The 19,833-nt window shown below is 43.9% G+C and overlaps 1 protein-coding gene across 1 annotated transcript; it reads left to right on the top strand.

Moving 5' to 3' along the window:
- Positions 1-88: 88 nt before the first annotated feature.
- Positions 89-17,909, top strand: LOC130561863 (butyrophilin subfamily 1 member A1-like). Its single transcript, XM_057346479.1, has 9 exons — positions 89-1,611; positions 5,444-5,516; positions 5,840-6,190; positions 13,073-13,345; positions 13,801-13,908; positions 14,077-14,172; positions 15,245-15,298; positions 15,495-15,521; positions 15,765-17,909. The coding sequence occupies exons 1-9, from the start codon at positions 1,588-1,590 to the stop codon at positions 16,322-16,324; spliced, it is 1,566 nt and encodes a 521-aa protein (XP_057202462.1). The 5' UTR covers positions 89-1,587; the 3' UTR covers positions 16,325-17,909.
- Positions 17,910-19,833: the final 1,924 nt, after the last annotated feature.

Here is a 19,833-nt window from a genome sequence, read left to right as displayed (position 1 = left end):
AGGAGACAGGTGCAGGCCTTGGTCATCTAATTTGGTAGGTGGCACTGTCACAAAAACAAGGGTCCTGATTCGGGTGATGTAAGGTGGTGTCAGTCTGCCTTCGCTTTCCAATTTCAATCTTTGACAAAACCTTGCTCAATATTAAGATATCATGGTGATATTTTGACAAAATGTTTTACATTATGTAGAATGATTATATGAAAACTGTAAATCACAGAAAAATATTAGAAGGTACAGATGTAACAATGAGCACTGATGTAAAAATGACTGCCATAGTAGGGAAATAAATACTTCGGGAGTCAATGGGGGATTAGATCTGTTTGGTTACTGACATTCTTCTAAATATCTTCCTTTGTGTTCAGCACAACAAAGAAATTTATAAAGGTTTGGAACAACCTGAGGGTGAGTAAATGATGACAGAATTTTCATTTTTGGGTGAAGTATCCCTTTAAAGTTACAGACATGATGGGCTCTATTTTAACGATATAAGCGCGTGGTCTAAAGCGCAGGGCGCAAGTGCACTTAGGGCGTGTCCGAATCCGAAACGCGCTCTTTAAATAATCAAAAACATATTGCGCCATTGACTTTAGACCAGGTTTGAGTTGGTCTATGACGCAGTCTATTTTCAGTTCCTCAAAATAGCAACGCGCTAACAATGCGCCTGAACACACCTATTTTTAGACCAGCACGCCCATGGGCGCACAAAGGGGCGCAAATGCATTTGCTATTTAAACAACGCGGCGCATGACGGGAAAATGAGATGATTTGTCCTTTCTTCTTTGTTGTAGTATAAATGTAAATGTCTTGTGTAGTGCATTTCACGAGTTGCGTGTAAAACAGCAAAACTTATTTTGCTTGCTGGTCAGTTTATCATCATACAAAATGTAAAGAACATTCTGTGAAAATATAACCTTGATATCTATAATTGTCACATGTCTGTTTGTTTGTTTGTTTGTATTGCACTGATTTGATTTTCATTGGTTCCTTTGTTCAGTTTCCTGCCCCTCCTTAGTTGTCATGGACACCTTAATTATTAGTTTTGTTTCAGCTGTGTTGGTTCAATCAGGCAGTGTATTTACAGAGAATGCATGAAAAACACCATACGGACATAAAATACAGCTCATCCGGTCACAAAACTGTCAATAAAACATAAATTATAAATAAAGCAAATACGCAAATATATATCTTTTTTTAATGAAATACAATTATTAACAGCATTTTATATAATGTCAATTTTATATGAAATTCCATGATATTATGTATAGCTCGATAAAACTGAAGAGAAAATGGCTGACTTTCAATTTATATTTTAAACATAATCTGTAGGTGTCCTCATAGGACCACTTCTCAGACGCACCCATTATATTTTACACAGAACATAAATGACAATTAAACGAGCATTTTGGCGACATTCATACTTATTATTTCTTCTCTGTTACGCATTTGATACACACCACTGACTGTGCCTCACTTCCACCTGAGGGAGGTGCCATGCGAGTGAGGTGTAATAAGTGAAAGTGAAAGATCCTGTTTGAGGCTGTTACAGAACAAACGCTGAACAACAGAATTTATTAAGACACTAGACTGATGATTGTAGACACAGAAAAGAAGGTAATCAAACATTTACCTGAACAAGTACGTGTTAGTTGAACATTAGTGTGGTAGAGATTGGAGCAGTACGGTAAAGTAAATTGTTACCATAAAAATCTCTTATTACCCTTAGCATGGCATCTTTCTCTTGAGTTTGTGTTGCCTCTTTCACTTACGAGGCTGAATCCAGCTTCTTATTCGCAGCTTCGTATTGACGCTATCCGCTCCACCTTAAAAAACGCGACGCTTCCGTGTTTCCGGTTTCTTATTCACGCTCAGTTTAGGGACCGTCTCGCTTTTCTCTTATTCGCGTTTTTTTTTTGCTTTTGTAGCTAGAAAATAATAATCAATAGTTTCTAAATATTAATAAGACTGCGTGTGTGTGTGTGTGCGTGTGTGTGTGTGTGCGTGTGTGTGTGCGCGTGTGTGCGCGTGCGTGCGTGCGTGCGTGTGTGTACAGAAGATAGCTCTGCTGGCTGCCTGGTGCTGGCATAACAAGCCTGAACTGAATGCCCCTTGAAATGATGACTTGATGAAGAACGCTCATCACTCCCTCCTTTCTCAATATCACTTTGGCAGAACTGTTTAAATTATGTTTATGTTTGTAAAATGCACAGTATGAACCGTGTTAATATTCGGTACTAGCTATGCATATCTGTAATGAACCTGTCCTCTTGCATCTTATGTATTATGCTATGCATTCATGTTTTAATGTTTTATTTCTATTTCCTGTGTTTGTGCTGTGTGCAAGGTTGGCATATAAAGCTCATTATAAATTATGGTTCTGATTCATGGTTATTATAGTTATACAAAGATAGTACATTGACTGGTACATTGAAATGTTGTTCTGTCGTTATACCATTGGCGGAGCTTTATCTCAGCTGGCTTTGATGGTGTGTTGAAAGTGTCATTGCAGAGTTATACCATTTATTATTGCCTAACATCATGCAAAATACACAACATTTTACTATAACATATTTTCAAGTTATGGACCCATGAGGTTGGCGTATATCACAATACTGTTCAATGGGCCATTGCACTCACAGGCCATTTTGAGTTGATACTGAGGTGCGTTGAAAGTTTCACATTGGTCTTATACACAGTGTCCTAGACTACCATCATGCAAAAAAGCAGACATTTCTACTGTAGCATTTTTAAGTTATGGACCCATGAAGTTGGCATATGTGTCAATACACTTCAGTGGGGCGGTGCACTCATGGGCCATTTGAGTTGATATATCTCAAGAACCCTTAAAGGTGCGTTGAAAGTTTCACAGTGGTCTTATACACAGTGTCCTAGACTACCATCAAGCAAAAAAGCAGACATTTGTACTGTAGCATTTTTAAGTTATGGACCCATGAAGTTGGCATACGTGTCAATACACTTCAATGGGGCGGTGCACTCATGGGCCATTTGAGTTGATATATCTCAAGAACCCTTAAAGGTGCGTTGAAGTTTCACATCGGTCTTATACACAGTGTCCTAGACTACCATCAAGCAAAAAAGCAGACATTACACTATTATAAGTCTTAGATTACTTCGTGAAAACTTTGTCTATATAGGCTATGTGCATGTGTTTATTCTTTCAAAAACATGTCTTTAATACAACCTCTGTTTTATACCCACCCACACACACACACACACACACACTATAATACTGGTTCTTGAAAGGAAATATATTGAAAAATATATTTGATCTTCCACTTAGGAAACAGTCAACATTTCAGCACCCTGGACAGAAATCATGGCAAACCTTTAGCACTGAAAGGAACAAATTACAAAATATTTAAAATTTTTACCGATAGATACCTTAGGATAGCCTCAATGTCAAGCACAGAAAAGTGGACCCAAGAGCAGATGAGATATCACAAAAACTTTGACTCAATAAGGGGATAAAGCAATGGGTAAACTCAAAAGAAAGACAGAGCCGGGCTCAGAGAGTCCACTGGGCGAGGCAGAGAGGAATTCAGGCAGGTAAGGGGTCAGCCGAGGTGGGTACAGTGTCCAGGACAGAAGGCAGGCTCGTATAGTCCGAAGCAGATAAGGGTCAATCGAGGCGCAGACAGAGCCCACGGGGAAGAGCAAACTCATTATCCAATCTGGTGGAGGTCTAAATGGTGGGGAGAGATCCGAGTCCAAGCGGCCGAACAGTCCAGGTAACTTCAACAAAGGACAAAGAAAATATCAAACTACAACTAGAAGAAAACTAGATTAATAAGGTACACAAAAATGACGAACTAGACTTAAGAATAAGTAGCGAAGCAAAATAATCAACGCAACAGCCACGACAGAGAGAACAAGAGGGGAATATAAAGCTACAGTAAAAAATGTGTTTTTTTTTGCACACACACGCACGCACGCAGTCTTATTAATATTTAGAAACTATTGATTATTCTTTTCTAGCTACAAAAGCAAAAAAAACGTGAATAAGAGAAAAGCGAGACGGTCCCTAAACTGAGCGTGAATAAGAAACCGGAAACACGGAAGCGTCGCGTTTTTTAAGGTGGAGCGGATAGCGTCAATACGAAGCTGCGAATTAGAAGCTGGATTCAGCCTCGTCTTTCACTTAGTGTTCTTTATTGGCATGAAGCAGTAGGTCATTCTCTCCTGAAAAAAACACTTGAAAAGTGCACTTGAAGGTAGGGTTGCACGGTGTACCGGTGCTGCGGTAGCATCGCGATGCTAAGCTTCAAAATTCCCGTGATGCCGCTCTGTTTTTTAAACGGTAGTATCGTAGTGCCGTAACTAATGTTGCATATGCGCATTAACGTTCATTTGAACACTTACATCTGTCTTTCTGTGATGTTTCTCTCCTAAATGAATCCGTGTTTTGAACGACCCGGATGAGATAATGATTCAGATTCATCAAGACACTGGGGATTCGTCCAGTGTTACCAGATAGAGTTGAAGGTTTCCAGCCCAAAAACGGTCCAAAACCCGCCCAAACGCACACAAAACCGCCCAAAATATTTGATTAATATTTGGTTAAATTTGATCAATATTTAGCTATTTTAAATGCCACAATTAATGTACCATGCTATGGCTAGCGACATACACCAGCAGCAATGGAACCACAGTAACAAAATGACAACATAAGACGTTCACATCTATGACCCATGGCCCCGCCCTCACACCACACAAAAACCATACCACTCCTGAAAAAAAGAGCGCGTCGCACTGCATGCGCGTCGCCCCCTATTTCCGCGTGGCTGCCGTGTGTCTACATTTAAAATAACGAATATGCGTGCGGAAAATGTGAATCGGGCGTTTGGCGGTGGCAAACTATCACTCGTGATTGGCTAAAAGCCGCGGGCTAGCCTGCGAGCTGCCTGCGACCTCGTCAGTGGGCGTGTTTAGTAACGTCACGATTACTAATTGGATGGAGTACACGCACACTTGGGTTTTGTTAAATAATAAGCCTATACATTGTACATGTTTCAAACCCACCAAACTGATCCCAAATCCACCCAAATTTTGTCCACCGGCCCAAGCCAATTATTACCCGCACAATCAAATTCAAAACCACCCAATCTGGCAACACTGGCTGCGTCCGAAATCGCCTACTTCCATACTATATAGTAGGCGAAAATGAGTATGGTACTGTCACGACCCTGTTCAAGGGACTAAAAAGTCATAACAGAAAGGACAGGACCATGACGGTAGTACCGAGGGCTTTTACACGCCTTATTAATACCTTTTTAAAGGCTTCATCTCACTGGCCAGTGTTTTCCAGCAAGCGTTAGTCATTTACATTTTGATCAGTTATATTGTAAAAGAAAATGGTTGCAAGGTATGAAGATAAAATGTTGTGTTTTGTCTTAAAATTATTCTTTTTTATGATGTTTTTGAGCAGCTGTGTTTTGGAGTGATGAAGTTCGTATGTGTGACTCTACTCATTATTAGTGGAATTACAGATTCAAGAGCAGGTAATTATCCACACCTTTTAACGAGCTGTTTGTGTAAAAGGACATAGTAGCATAATGTTTGCATTGATATTTTTCATACTGTGCAAAAGAGTGAACATTGATTTTTTTGCACATGTTGTTTCTTTTAAGAACACGGTTAAGAACAACGAGAAAAGAATACATGAAATTTACATGTGGCACATATGAAACATATGGTTTTGGAACATTTTCCGGTGAATCCGGTATTTCTGCACATGTGAAATTCATGTATTCAAGGGCAATATCAACATGCTGAAGCTACACAAAACCACACTTAAATGTATGTTTTCTGTCTCTTATAACAGACAAGTTTGATGTAGCTGGTCCTGCAGTTCCTCTGATGGCTGTTTCTGGTGAAGATGTGATTCTGCCCTGTTCTGTCAAACCCAGCATCAGTGCTGTGAACATGAGAGTCGAGTGGTCTAGACTTGATCAAAGAGGCTCGGTGGTTCATCTGTATGAAGATCATGAAGACAGAAACACAGATCAGCTTCCGTCCTACAGAGGAAGAACTCGACTGTTCAAAGATGAACTAGAGAAAGGAAACACGTCGCTCAAACTCTCAAGAGTCCAAATCTCTGACGAAGGACTTTACAAGTGTTTCGTTAAGTCCAAATCCTGGTATGATGACATCACTGTTAATCTCAGAGTTGAAGGTGAGCAAACCAGGGGCCCGTTTCAATAATTAGGTTCAACTAACGGCGAGTTAAAATGTGAACTCTGAGTTGATTTACACCAAGATGCGAAACTTTGAGTTTTTGTTTTTTTGTTTTAGAACAGCTGATTTGAGTTAGTTCTATTGTTGTGGCGAATCGGCCTTCCAACGCAGAAAGAAATCTCGCAGTCAAGGGTTCCAGATGCCAAGAGTTTAAACTGTATTCGTATGTGTTCAAGTGCTCAATGAGGCCCGTAGCCCATATTATATCAGAAAATACATGAGACCTATATAACTAACTAAATGTATCATTCTATATTAGAAAATCCAATACTATATTAGAAAAACCACCATACTATCAACTCTATGTAGGCTTACCTTGAGTTAAGCGCTTGCACCACAACTACGACAAGCCATGATCAATGGAGCTCCGATATGACGATTCACCATGGCAACGACACCAAAAAAAGAAACATGACGGCAGAAAGCGCTTGAGAGCGAGGCAAACTTTCCGTTCTCCATACAGTGGATTTACTAATGTGCTTTAAGTTTAAATTAATAAATAGATAAATCTACCAATAAACAAATAAATTAATCAGTAAATGAATGAAACAACAGAAATAAAATAGAAATAATAAAAAAACTCCTCATCAGTGCTCTAGTGATGAGTGTGAGACGTCATGGTGTATAGGACACTTGTTAGTGTGTCAGACTCTCGTGTCAAAATCAGACTGAACCTCAGTTCGAACCCTGCTCGGAGCAGATTTGGGTAGGAATGGCTGCACGTCTAAGTGTTTATTGCCTTTATCGCTTCATTTCTGCATTTATGTCTGTATTTATTCATTTCTTTATTCGTGCACTTTATTAAGTCATTTCTCATCCTCCATAGAAAACGTCTTGGTTACGGATGTAACCTCGGTTCCCTGATGGAGGGAACGAGACGTTGTGTCGAACCGACAGAATGGGGTTTGTCTTGAGAACCTATCATCTTCTGAGTATTTAGAAAAGGCCAATGAAAATTGGCAAATGAAATTTGCATGCCGGGCTCCTCCCCGGATGTCCGGGTATAAGAGGGAAGCCGGCGTGCTCATTCATTCACCTTTGGTCTGAGGAGCCTAAAGCATCCTCCCCCGACCGCTGGGGTGGGCGGCCAGTGTTGTGGCATGAGGGACACAACGTCTCGTTCCCTCCATCAGGGAACCGAGGTTACATCCGTAACCAAGACGTTCCCTTTCTGTCGGTCTCTCGACGTTGTGTCGAACCGACAGAATGGGGTTCCTATGGAAGACGCCACAGCACTGAGCCGCGTCACAATCTCTGCGGAGCGACGTTGACTGGCCTGGGCGAGTCAGACGAACACGCTAGCGAGAAATTATGACCTTCCAGTGGAGAGGAAGGGGGACCCAGAGCTTTCCACAAAAAAGTTGGGAAGCCCCCTAACGCCGGCCGTCACGGGCGGAGGCCTGATTCTCTAAATGGCGAGAAGCCGCCCGGCACCGTACGGGCCACTGGGTAAGCATTATTCCCCCCTGGGGGGGAAAAACGCTGCAGAGGCCACTACCTACCGTAGGGAGGAATAGTGGAGACACCACATGGTCTCCCCATCAGGGGAGAACTCATGGGAGGAATGTGCGGACTGCAGGAGTTAACCGCAAGGTGGGAGTCCACCTGGGGAGGTCATGGGTTGCCAAGGTGGGAACCATTCATGAGGATACATCAGACGGAACAGCCCACGGAGGGGGTGTTACCACGTCTGGAGCACTAGGTCCGGTTAGAGCTATGTGGGAGATAACTCAACTGTTCCCCGGCCTAAAGGGGCGGGGCAGGGCTGCTCTGCCCAGCCTGTCCCCTGGAAGGGTGCTTAGTGATGGATGAAATGCCTGTTCTTTACCCGAGGGGAAAGAAGTGAGGCGGGATCGCCACTGCTCCCCCCGGAGGGGGAAGGGCTTCCGCAGGCGTATGCCCTACCGGCTGCCGGTCCCACACCTTGCCAGGATGCGGGCTGACACCGGTTCCGCGCGTAGGTATTATAACCTCACGGAGTTGTTAGGCATAGCCCAACCCGCAGCTCCACAGCTCCTGTACCCTCTGCCAGAGAGGCGCCCTGAGCCAGCCACGAGGGGTGTGCCTCACCCCCCAACGGGCAGGAAAAAAGATCGGTATGCCCTAACGAGGGCATCCACGATCCAGTGCGCCAGCCTCTGTTGGAGACAGCCCTCCTGCTGACCTCCGAAACAGACAAAGAGCTGCTCAGAGCTTCTGGGCTCTGCGTGCGGTCCAAGTAGAGGCGCCACGCGCGTACTGGACATTGCACGGATAGGTTGGGTCTTCCTCCCCGGTGGGGAGCGCCTGCAGGTTCACCACCTGGTCTCTCGGGAGAGTGGTGGGAACCTTGGGCACGTAGCCGGGGCGGGGTCTCAAGATAACGTGAGAATCCCGGCCCCGAGTTCTAGGCAATCTGCGGACACGGAGAGTGCTTGTAGATCCCCTACCCTCTTGGAGGTGAGCGCAAAGCGGAACACCGTCTTTATCAAGACTGAGAAAGAGCGGTAACCCCGCGAGGCTAGAAGGGAGCGGGGTCTCTTGAGGCCCGCCACCTAGGTCGCAAGAGGGTATGGAGCGCGGATAAGGTGGTCACCCTTTCGTGCCCCTTAGGAACCTAATGACCAGGTCGTGCTGTCCCAGAGGCTACCCAGCACTCGGGTATGATGAGCGGCCGTAGCGGCTACATACATTCCCAGTGTGGAGGGGGAGAGGTTACTCCCCCGTCTCTCTTGAGGACGGGACAGCCCGTACCCGACCTAGCAACTCCGTGGGTCTTCTCGCCGAGAAGAGCACCAGGACGAGAAGAGGCGCCACCTATGGGCGTATAGCCGCCCAGTGGCCGAAGCCCTAGCCTGAGTGACTTCCCAACCGGACCGGGGGTGGGTCACTCAGGATCTCCTCGTCCCGTCCAGACATGGAGACCAGGTTTTGCCTGGGATGCCGTAACGTGCCCCTTCCCCTGGGGAAGCTGTCCGCCAGGGGGAGCGGCCAGGGGGGAGTTGTTGTCAGAGCCTCAGCTCCGAGAACCAAGTCCTGGTTAGGCCGAAGGGGCGTAACTAGTACCACTTGATGCTCCTCTTCCCTGGCCTTGCACAGGCCCTGTGCAATGAGGCTCACTGGGGGGAAGTGTACTTCCGCTTGTCCCGCGGCCAGCTGTGCGCAAGGGCATCCGTGCCGAGGTTACCTCGGACACGGAGTACCCAAGTGGACAATGGGAGGAGTTCGGGGAGGCAACAGGGCCACCTGTGCCTGGCCAAACTGCCCCCAAATGAGCCGGCTGCGCAGGGAGGGAGTCGCCACTCTCCGCAAGGCGTCAACTGACAAGAGAGCACATCGGCTGTCTTGTTCAGGATGCCTGGGATGTGTGTGGCTCGCAGGGAGCTGGTCACCTGCTGACTCCAGAGGAGGAGGCGTCGGGCGAGTCATGTTAGCTTTGGTGCCGGAGCACCAGGTCCCCGTGTGTACACCACAGATCTCGAGAGTGTGCCCAAACTTGAGCCAGTCGTCGAGATAGTTAGTACCCGTACACCTCCTTCCCAACGGGGAAGGAGGGCGGCTTCCACGACCTTCGTTTAGACTCGTGGAGACAGGGACAGACCGAAGGGGAGGACCCTGTACTGAAATGCCCGTCCCTCGAGCACGAACCGTCGGAACGGCCAATGTCGAGGGAGGATCGAGACATGAAGTACGCGTCCTAGGTCGATTGCCACGAACCAGTCCTGACGCCTGATGGACGCCAGGATGCGCTTCTGCGTGACCATCCTGAAATGCAGCTAGTGTAGGTGCCTGTTCAGAACACGCAGATCTAAGATAGGGCGCAACCCTCTGCCTTTCTTAGGGACAATGAAGTACGGGCTGTAAAACCCGCTGAACTCCTCGGCCGGTGGGACGGCTCGATCGCTCCCTTCACCAGAAGGGAGGCGACCTCCGCCCGAAGTACGGGGGCATCCCTGCCTCAGCTGAGGTAAAAGGGGGCCCCGGAACTTGGGCAGACGTGTAGCGAACTGAATCGCGTAGCCGAGACGGATCGTCTTCCTCAGCCCGCCTGACAGTCTGGGAGCTCCCAGAACTGTGACAGGGGGACTAGAGGTTGATCTGCTTCATCGCCCCCGCTGAGGGTGATTCGATGGCTAGCAGTACGGATTCCTTGCCGGGGGAGGCCCCCCGGGGAGGAGATCGGCTCTGCCATATTAGTCTGACTGAGAGTGCTGAGGGCTGGTGTTTATACTTGACCTTGCGCTTTGCCATGACGCAACGTCGAGTTTGCCGTTCACCGTCGTGCAGAGGGTGAGAGTGGCTGAGGTAACCCAGAGAGAGAGGAAACTCTCCTTTTTGAGAGTAAGTGGGCGCCAGCCCCCCAGAGGGGGCCAGCAGATGGAGGGACGGGGCAGAAACCGTCCCTATCCGACCTCCAGCGCTGTGGCTGGGGTCGGGCCCAATGGTAGCCTCGATCCCCTGAGGTGATCCCATAGCAGCCGCTGCCCGCGGCTGCTGATGGGCGATGGTCTCCTCTTCGCTGTCTCCTCCACCCTGGAGGGCGTTTGAAGAGGACCAGGGCTGCTGGGAAGCAGACAGTGCACGGGACTCGACGGCCGAGGCGGCCGAGTTGCGGCACGGAGGACTGCTTTTTACTGTCGAGAACCCTCCACAGTAACACCAACCAGCCCCCCCTTGCGAGACGGGTACGTCGAGAAAGCGGACCTTCTCAGCGTACTCATCTGCGCAAGTATCGGCCAGAGGAGTTTCTCATGGACCACAAGTGTGGACATCGTCCGACCCAGGGCCCCCGCGATCACCTTGGTCGCCCGTAGAGCGAGGTCGGTGGTGGCGCGGAGTTCCTGCATAAGCGCTGGGTCGGTCTTACCCTCGAGGAGCTCTCTCAATGCCCTGGCCTGGCAGGAGCCATAGCGCGGAGAGAGGAGGCAGCTTGGTCCGCTTCAATGTAAGCTCTCGACACCAGAGATGCCGAGACACCACATGCTTTGGACGGGAGTCTAGGTCGAGCCCTCCCAAGTGGCCGCCACCTACGGGCACGAGTACACCGCGGCGGCATACTCCACCTGGGGGACGCCGACGCATCCTCCAGCTGTCTCAACCTCGAGGGAAGAGAGGGTGACCGAACTTTGTTTGACGTGAAACGTGCCGGGAAGGGGCGTTTCAGGTCTTACAAAGTTCCTCATGCACTTCCGGAAAACACGGCACTGGGGGCGGGCGCGGCTTGGAGCCGCGCTCAAACCCAAGGCGCCATGTAGCCAGTCGCGAGCGCCGGGAGAGGCAGTGCGGGCACTGCAACCCAACACTCACGGCGGCCCGGGAAAGCATGGCTGACATCTCGACATCCGCTTTTTCCTGGGCTCGACCCCCCGAGGGAGGGAGCCCGAGGAATCGTCGGAGTCGGATGGCAGTACGTCACCCCCCGATGCTGCAAGAGAATTCATCATCACGCATCGTGTCCGAATACGTGATTGAGGAATAAGACGGCGGACCGTCTTTTTTGGGGAACGGTCAGACACGCAAAACGAGGTGTGAATGGTCCGTGAGCCGTGGCTGGCGGATTATTGCTCACAGTAATCCTCATATCACCCTCGCTGCTTGCCATAGCGGACGGCAGGGCCGTAGTCCTGCCGCCACGGAATGGGGAGCAAACGAGGTGGTGGCTGAGTCCCGTGGGAACACAGCCACCTGTGACGCAACGTCTGAATCGTCACCGCCCGCAGTGCGGGCAGGACGTATCCACAACGTCTGCCCCAGCGTACTGGAAGCAGGCATTGTGTCCGTCCCCCTCCTCGATGAGTGTGTTGCACCCATGAGAACAGCGGGACAAGCCACGCTGGAGAAATTTGCTCTTTTAGAAAAGGAAATTTGCTCGAACACCTCCGGAACTGCCGAGACGCCCAGGGGAGAGTCACTGCAGGAAGGGACCGTCCGCTGTCCACGTCGTAGATTCCAGCAGAAAAATGATCACCCAAGATCGTAGAGAAGCTCATCAGATGCGTAGGCTCTGAAGAACAAAAGGTGAATGAATGAGCACGCCGGCTTCCCTCTTATACCCGGACATCCGGGGAGGAGCCCGGCATGCAAATTTCATTCGCCAATTTTCATTGGCCTTTTCTAAATACTCAGAAGATGATAGGTTCTCAAGACAAACCCCATTCTGTCGGTTCGACACAACGTCGAGAGACCGACAGAAAGGGAACTACCATTACCACTACCATTGATGTAGTGATGGATGATAAGTTTTGATATATCTAATTCACTGTAAAGAAAAATGGTACAGTTTTAATAAAAATGCTCAGGGAAATGACAAAATTCCACTCGTCTCCTAAATTGCTCTCCTGAAATCAAAGTACATTCCAATGAATTAATGCAGCCTCTTCACATACAGGATCCTCTATAAAAGCACAAATGATATTTTAGTCACTGAGATGGTCTCTGTGTGATCAAAATGTGTGCAATGAATGACTCTATTAAATGAATGAATGAGGTACACACTTGCGCTTTAAAAGGGGGAGGAAATCGAAAGAAACTCTGGGTTTACCAAAGAAAACCTGCTCCCGACCAGATTAGGTTCACAGAGTAAGTTACTATGGTTACTGACTCGGAGTATAAATTACCTCTCTTTTAGAAACAGACTTAAGTTACCCTGCTTTCTCGGGTTTGACATATCTTGCATTCTGAAACAGAAAACCCAGAGTTTCCCTCATTTCAGGATTAATATACTCAGAGTTTTCACTAAACCTCCTTTCTGAAACGGGCCCAGTACTAACATTGAATGAGTTTAGTTAGGATACATTCCTCGTGTTTCTGTTCAATGTTGTTTTTCATTTTTGCGGTGTAGCTGTAGGAAGTGCTCCGGTGATCACTGTAGATGGGTTTGATGGTTCTGGTGGTCTTCATCTACAGTGTGAATCTAAAGGCTGGAACCCTAAACCTGAACTTGTGTGGCTGAACAGTGAAGGAGTCACTTTAACATCTGAATATACAGATACGCACACAGATACAGACGGATTCAATGTAAAACACACGATCACGGTATATAAAAGTGACACTAAATATCACTGCAGAGTCAAACTGAAACATCACATGATGGAGATTGAGATTATTACGTCGAGTGAGTACACACACTGGTTCTAATGTTTTTATTTTTGCCTGAATTCTTGCTATGATGCAGTAGAATACACAAAGAGAATAAATATAATCAATGACATAATGTAAAAGCCTTCTGGGACCTTAGAGGCGCAAAAGCATGCTTGGAAGGTGGTGAAAAATCTGAAATAATTTCGTTTGACAATTAAAAAGCCAATTATTTCTTTTGAGAAACATTGTTTTTATAAAATCATGCACTGCCATTTGACACAGTTTAATGGATATTTTTACATGAAAATGCAAGATGATGATATCTGAGGGCCTCTTTTATCAATAAAGTTTGACAGCCCCAGATCTATTATACATTTTTTTTGTAGTGAAACATAATTTGACTGTTTTTGAGCCTAAATGTATACAACATTATCATTGTTCATATAATCAAACAGGAAGTTATGTTTGACAGTGAGTTTTGTTTTACAGGTAAAATGTTACACTCATTGAAAGCATCAGTGGTCCTGATATCATTTGGTGCTGTGCTCAGTGTGATTGGTATTATACTGATTGCAATGTTTGTCTGTAAAAAGAGAGGTAATATTTATGTTGTCATATTTTATATATGTAATTATTGTGTATTGTGTGAGACTGCACATACTATCCTGTAAAGATAATGTAAATGAGAAATAATCTTAAAGTTTTATGTTGGTAGTTGTTATTTCTGTGGTTGGTAGGATAGTTGTAATGCTGTGTTCTCTTTAGAACTTCAGAGTAAGAGCCAGAGACTGCAGAGAGATGACGAGAGACTGCAGAGAGATGATGAGAGAATACAAAGGGAACAGTTGAGAATAATAAATGGTAATAATATCTAATGGCTTTGATACACTATTAATATAATATGAATATAATAACTTTTGATCAGCTAAATATTTAACCACATAACCAATATTTAAAGAGGTCATATTTTTGTTGTTTATGATGTGCTAAACATTAGGTCCTCACTTCGATTAAAAAAAATGCTTTTTATATTACATATTTCACCTGTGCTTTACAGCGTCATCTCGATTCTCAGAAAACAGGCTGTTGAGTTCCTGGTTCTATGAAATACCTTTTCTCGAAACGCTCTGAGTGGTTCTGAGTCTTTTGTGATCGGTCTACTGCTTAAAGTGTGTGTTGAGATGTCCCGCCCAATACCCTATCCGTATTCCGTATGTAAATTTGGGGATTCATGATGTCACTAACCCAGGAAAAAGTTAGTTATAGTCCCAACGAGCCATTCATTGTAGTCTTTAAAAAGTGATTTCCGTTAAAGAAAATTTCCTTTTCTGTGAACTTTGAGCGTTGCGACTTGGCAGATGTTGTTTATGCTCAAACAGCTATACTACTCACTTACTAAATTTAAAGAAGTAAAACCTCCCCTTTAACATGTAAGCAGCATCCCCATGAATAAACCAGTTAGAATTATAGGGAGTGAAAATCTCACAGGGAGTCAAATTTGAGTTCAATGTCTGGCCTACCTTGGCTGGTTTCGTTTCATTCCAGCCCGAATGCATTGTTTTTTGAGGGATGACCAAAGCAGCCAGCAGGCGAGCATTATAAAAAAACATGTAACATGCTGGACTACAACTTTCTGATAAAAACAAAAACTTGCTGATTGACACGGCTACATTACACACAAAATAAAATCCAAGAAAGCATAACAGGTGCACTTTTAACTGTACTTGAAAAAAATGTGTGAAATGTTTCTAAAACTTGATGGATTTTGTAATGTTGAAAGCGTAGATAAAGTAAATAAATCATCCATTAAAACAAATCCATTTCCTCCAAATATTAAAATATAGACTAATGTAAATGTTTATGTGTTTAATTGTTGTTCCTTTAATCTATATTTTCTTTTTTCCAAGATTAATATTTTTTTTACTTTCTGTAGAACGTGAGACATTCAGTGAGAATTCACTGAGAGAGAAGAGGATTTTAGAAACTGGTGAATTTGTTTAAATGTCTTTCTTAAATCATTTTTTGTAAGGCTTTTATTTGTTAAACAATGTGTTTCTTTGTCATGTGTAAGGTGAAATATTATATATATGAGTTTTTGTTGTGAATGTTTGATTAATCTTAAGCATTTTAAATTTAATTCTGTCATGGACTCTTATAACTCTATACTTTCTGTCTGGTTTTAGTGGTCCAACATTTGAGAAAATATGCAGGTAACTTTAAGTTTTATGATATCATTAGATAGCATTATATGTTTCAGGTGGTTATGGTTTTCTTGCCGCATTAAATTTGTTATGCTGTTTATATTTTTTGTCTATATGTCCAAGTTTTATTAGGCTTTTTCTTGATGCACTGTGGTAGTTAGTTTGTTTTATGAATGCCTATAAATTAATAATATTATTGTCAGAATTCTTACAACATTCATCTCTAAAACGGGAATTCTCTTTATTTTGCAGCAAATGTGACTTTGGATGTTGATTCGGCTCATCCACATCTCATTGTGTCTCATGATAAGAAACAAGTGAGAATTGTAAACACACAACCAATTGAGGAGGAGGAGGATGAAGATGAAGTACAAAATAACAAGTTCGATGAATATCTCTGTGTTCTTGGAAATGAAGGATTCTCTTCAGATAGCTTTTACTACGAGGTGCAGGTGAAGGAGTTACCTGTGTGGTATGTGGGCGTGGCCAGCGAATCTATTAACAGGAAGGGCCAGATCAGCCTGAATCCTGAGAATGGATACTGGTCCGTGGGTTTGAGCAGTGACATGTATTGGGCTTGTGAGAATCCATATGTTCCTCTTTCCCTGAGCGTGAAGCCTCAGAGGGTGGGGGTGTTTGTGAATTATGAGGAGGGTCGGGTCTCCTTTTATGATGTGGAGACCATGTGTCATATCTACACGTACACTAGTCAGTCTTTAAATGAGAAACTATATCCTGTTTTTTGTTTGGGTCATGATGTTTTTTTGAGTGAAAACTCTGCCCCGCTAATCATCTGTAGTGATCTCTCATGAGATCTGATCATTTTTTTGATCTTAAAAATAAAGGTGCTTAAAAGGTTCTTCACGGCGATGCCATAGAAGAACCATTTTTGGTTCCACGAAGAACCATTCAGTCAAAGGTTCTTTAAAGAACCAGCTCTTTCTTACTTTTCTGAAGTAATCTGAAGAACCTTTTCTCGCCACAAAGAACCTTTTGTGAAACAGAAAGGTTCTTCGGATGTTAAAGGTTCTTTATGGAACCAAAAGGTTCTTCTATGGCATCGAAGAACCTTTTGAAGCACCTTTTTTAAGAGTGTATAGTGTATAATTATTATCGTGTATTTATACTCCCAGAGGACATCTGTTACACCCCATGGCTCGAAAAGGACATAACAAAAACGGGGACACACAAGAAAGTGCAAATAATATACAAAATGTGTTAACAGAATGCAACTATACACATGAAAAACAATGTAGCATGGAATAGTCAGGAATCAGTGGTGTAAAGCTAAGTGTGTGCATGAGAATGTAATGAACCATTGCCATGTTGGATGTATAAAGTAAACAAAGTTAAACAGAACCAAAACGAAACCAAGTCCAACGCCTGCCCTGGCCAATTGCCATTCTGCTTGTTTAAAAGACAAGACAAGAAACCAACAGCAGGTGTCCTCAATGAGCCCATCTGGGAACAATCAGTTGGAGAACAGAGCAATGACACAACACATGGGCCGTCACAACATCTCATCCCTCTGTGCTTTCACAAAATGTATAGGCGCTAAGCACTGAAGGTGCTGCTTTCGCTACTCGTCTTACAAATTTTGTTCAGTTGTTATGAAATTTGGCTCAAATGATATGCACAACGACGGAACATTTTAATTTCCATCTTTGTTTAAAACTTATAACATCACAATGTCGACCCAAAATTGGTTCGGAGGCTACATGTATCTCTGCTATTCTTCAATTAAATTAAATGAAACTTAATATCCTTCATTGACACCTTGGAAATGTTTGTCAGAAAATCATAGCGTCTGGATTCATTGGGTCATGCTGAATCTGTCAATACTGATTTTGCCACGATTGGATGTACCGCCTGTCATAAATTGCATCTTTTGAACAGTATGACATATTGGCCACCACGCGTTCATAAGATATACATTTTTTTACAAAAACCTTTACATACTTAATTTTCTCATTTTCTCGAATTGTCTCATTCTGTTCATATGGTATTTTAAAGCATAGAAAAAAACTTTTTTTGCTGCTACTTTTACAAATTAGGTCCAATTTTTCCCTTTTGAGAAATACCTTATACTAGTTAACTTAGCATGCTAATTGGTTAGAATGTGGGTGTGAGTCCTGTGATCTCAAAAGAGGTACTGTAGCAAAAAGATGTGCAATTGTTTGCTCTTATTATATTTTCACTATATTATTGCAGCATGTTAATAAACAACTATCTTCCAGAGGAGGTTGTCAGGGCAAATGTCCCTGGTTCAGGAGGGAAACTGAGGGATTTCTTTGAGAATTATATTACACATTTATGTTTCAGGTCTGGTCTCACTGGCTTATGTATATTTTCAACATGTTCAAACTAGGTTACATTTACTTTGTTATTACAATAAATCCCTTCTTAATACAAATATTCACTGTTTCAGTCTCTTTTGCCATCACACAGACCATTTTCATGAATATCTCTTCATATGTCACATAGTAGCGTACTGTTCTTGCATATTTATAATGCTGGTCAACTTCATACGGCTCGTTAAAAAATTTCACTCCATTAAACACAGGGGAACCTAATCGGAAAATTCTTAGTTATCAGGAAACGTTACCCCTGTTGGATGGTCAAATTTTAGAATTACAGGCTCAAAATCTTAGAATGTTGTGCACTCTTAGAAAACGATATAAAACTGTACTTTTTAAGGCACAATAGCCATTGCTTGGGTGGTACCCTTTAAGAGTTCCTTTTTGTACATATAATTTTACCCTATAAGACCTATTCGGATGTTAAAGGTCTCCTCAGACGAGCACTTTCAACAAGTTGGTATGATTTATTAGGGTCTTCATGAAATGTCTGGAACATATTTTGCTTAAAAACACTCGATAGCTGTGTAAACAAAACCCTTCTTGCCTCGTCAAAAACAGCTATGCTCACAGCAACCATGTCTCTTTAAATGATAATGAGTTACAGCGAACCCCACCCCCCCCTTCTGTCCGGCGTGTCAACACAACACACGTGTACTACACTGCCATGGCAATGGTTTAGCTAAATGATGTTTCCTGAATTCCTCTGCGGTTTCGTCTTAAACGTCTCAAATCATTCGTCCGGAGACAAAAAATCAGTCACAGCAAACAGCTAATGTGCTTACGTTGTGCGTGTATGCTTACCTAAAATCCACGGAATCCACTGCAGATCTCAGCGGTATTACATGGATTTTAGCGCTTGTCATTGACAAGTTATAACGTTACACACACAACGTGAGAGCTAGTTTGCTGTGACAGATTTTTCAGCCTAAGCACGAATGATTTGAGACGTTTAAAACGAAACTAACCCCAGTGTTCGCCCCTGTTCATTAGCAAAACAAACAGCTAGCCGCAGCTACACATATTAACGTACACAATGTATTAACATTCATACAGCTAAACTCCAAGGGGCGGTTTCCCAGACAAGGTTTATCTTAAGCCAGGACTAGGCCTTAGTTAAATTAGGATAATTAAGTTGTTTTAAAAAACATACTTTACAAAAAAAATATTACTTTGTGCATCTTGAGACAAAACAATCACAGTGATATATTTTAAGATATGTCAGTGCAAGTTGTTTTCGATCAAGGCATCTCTCACATTTAAGTTAGTCTGAGACTAGCCTTAACCCTGTCTGTGAAACCGCCCCCAAGTGTCCATCTGCACTTATATACAGTAAGTTTAACACTGGCTTTGAATGTTCTATTTAGCCTGTGACTGACTTAGATCCCTTCGCTATCATATGCTAGCGTTATCCTCCTATATATACGGTACATTTACGTCAATTCAGACTGTTGATAAATATTACTTACATCGGCAGTTTTGTCTCATTCAGTTGGTCTCGATCCCTCTTGTGGAACAATTTTGAAGCTAATCCTGCTTGTACTGTCTCAGGTTGAAAAAGCACTCCGGTTTGAATTGATTCGCGCAAACAAGCAGGTTTTTACTTATGGTTTCTGATGGATTTCCATTAAAAATAAAATAAATCCACTCCTGTCTCTTCCTAGGTTTGGACTCTGTGCAGCGACTACATTGCATGTTGTCCACGAACTTTAGCCATGGCGTCACGTACACCGCTGTCGCTTGTGAAAACAACAATGGCGGAGCGCGGTGGGTGGAACTGTGTAGATTAAGGGGCGGTAAGATTATAATAAATCAGCTTTGGACGTCACAATCGGAGCGAAATCTGAACGGCTCGATTTCTCACATGCTTGCAGGGAAAGGCACGCCAAAACAAACTTACTGGGTTAAAGGTTAGGATCGTGGTTTTCCGATAGTTTTATAACTCACCATGAGCGTATATTAGC

This window comes from Triplophysa rosa, linkage group LG11 (genome assembly GCF_024868665.1).
Source record: "Triplophysa rosa linkage group LG11, Trosa_1v2, whole genome shotgun sequence".
NCBI lineage: Eukaryota > Metazoa > Chordata > Actinopteri > Cypriniformes > Nemacheilidae > Triplophysa > Triplophysa rosa.
Note: the sequence above shows the minus strand (reverse complement) of the source record. Positions and strands in the feature narration are given on the sequence as shown.

Bases quoted from the DNA above. Each gene is read 5' to 3' on its own strand.
- LOC130561863 (XM_057346479.1), top strand. From the start codon at position 1,588: ATGATTGTAGACACAGAAAAGAAG. The intron at 6,191-13,072 runs GTGAGCAAACCA...TTTGCGGTGTAG, and splicing joins TGTTAATCTCAGAGTTGAAG to CTGTAGGAAGTGCTCCGGTG. The intron at 15,299-15,494 runs GTGAATTTGTTT...GTCTGGTTTTAG, and splicing joins GAAGAGGATTTTAGAAACTG to TGGTCCAACATTTGAGAAAA.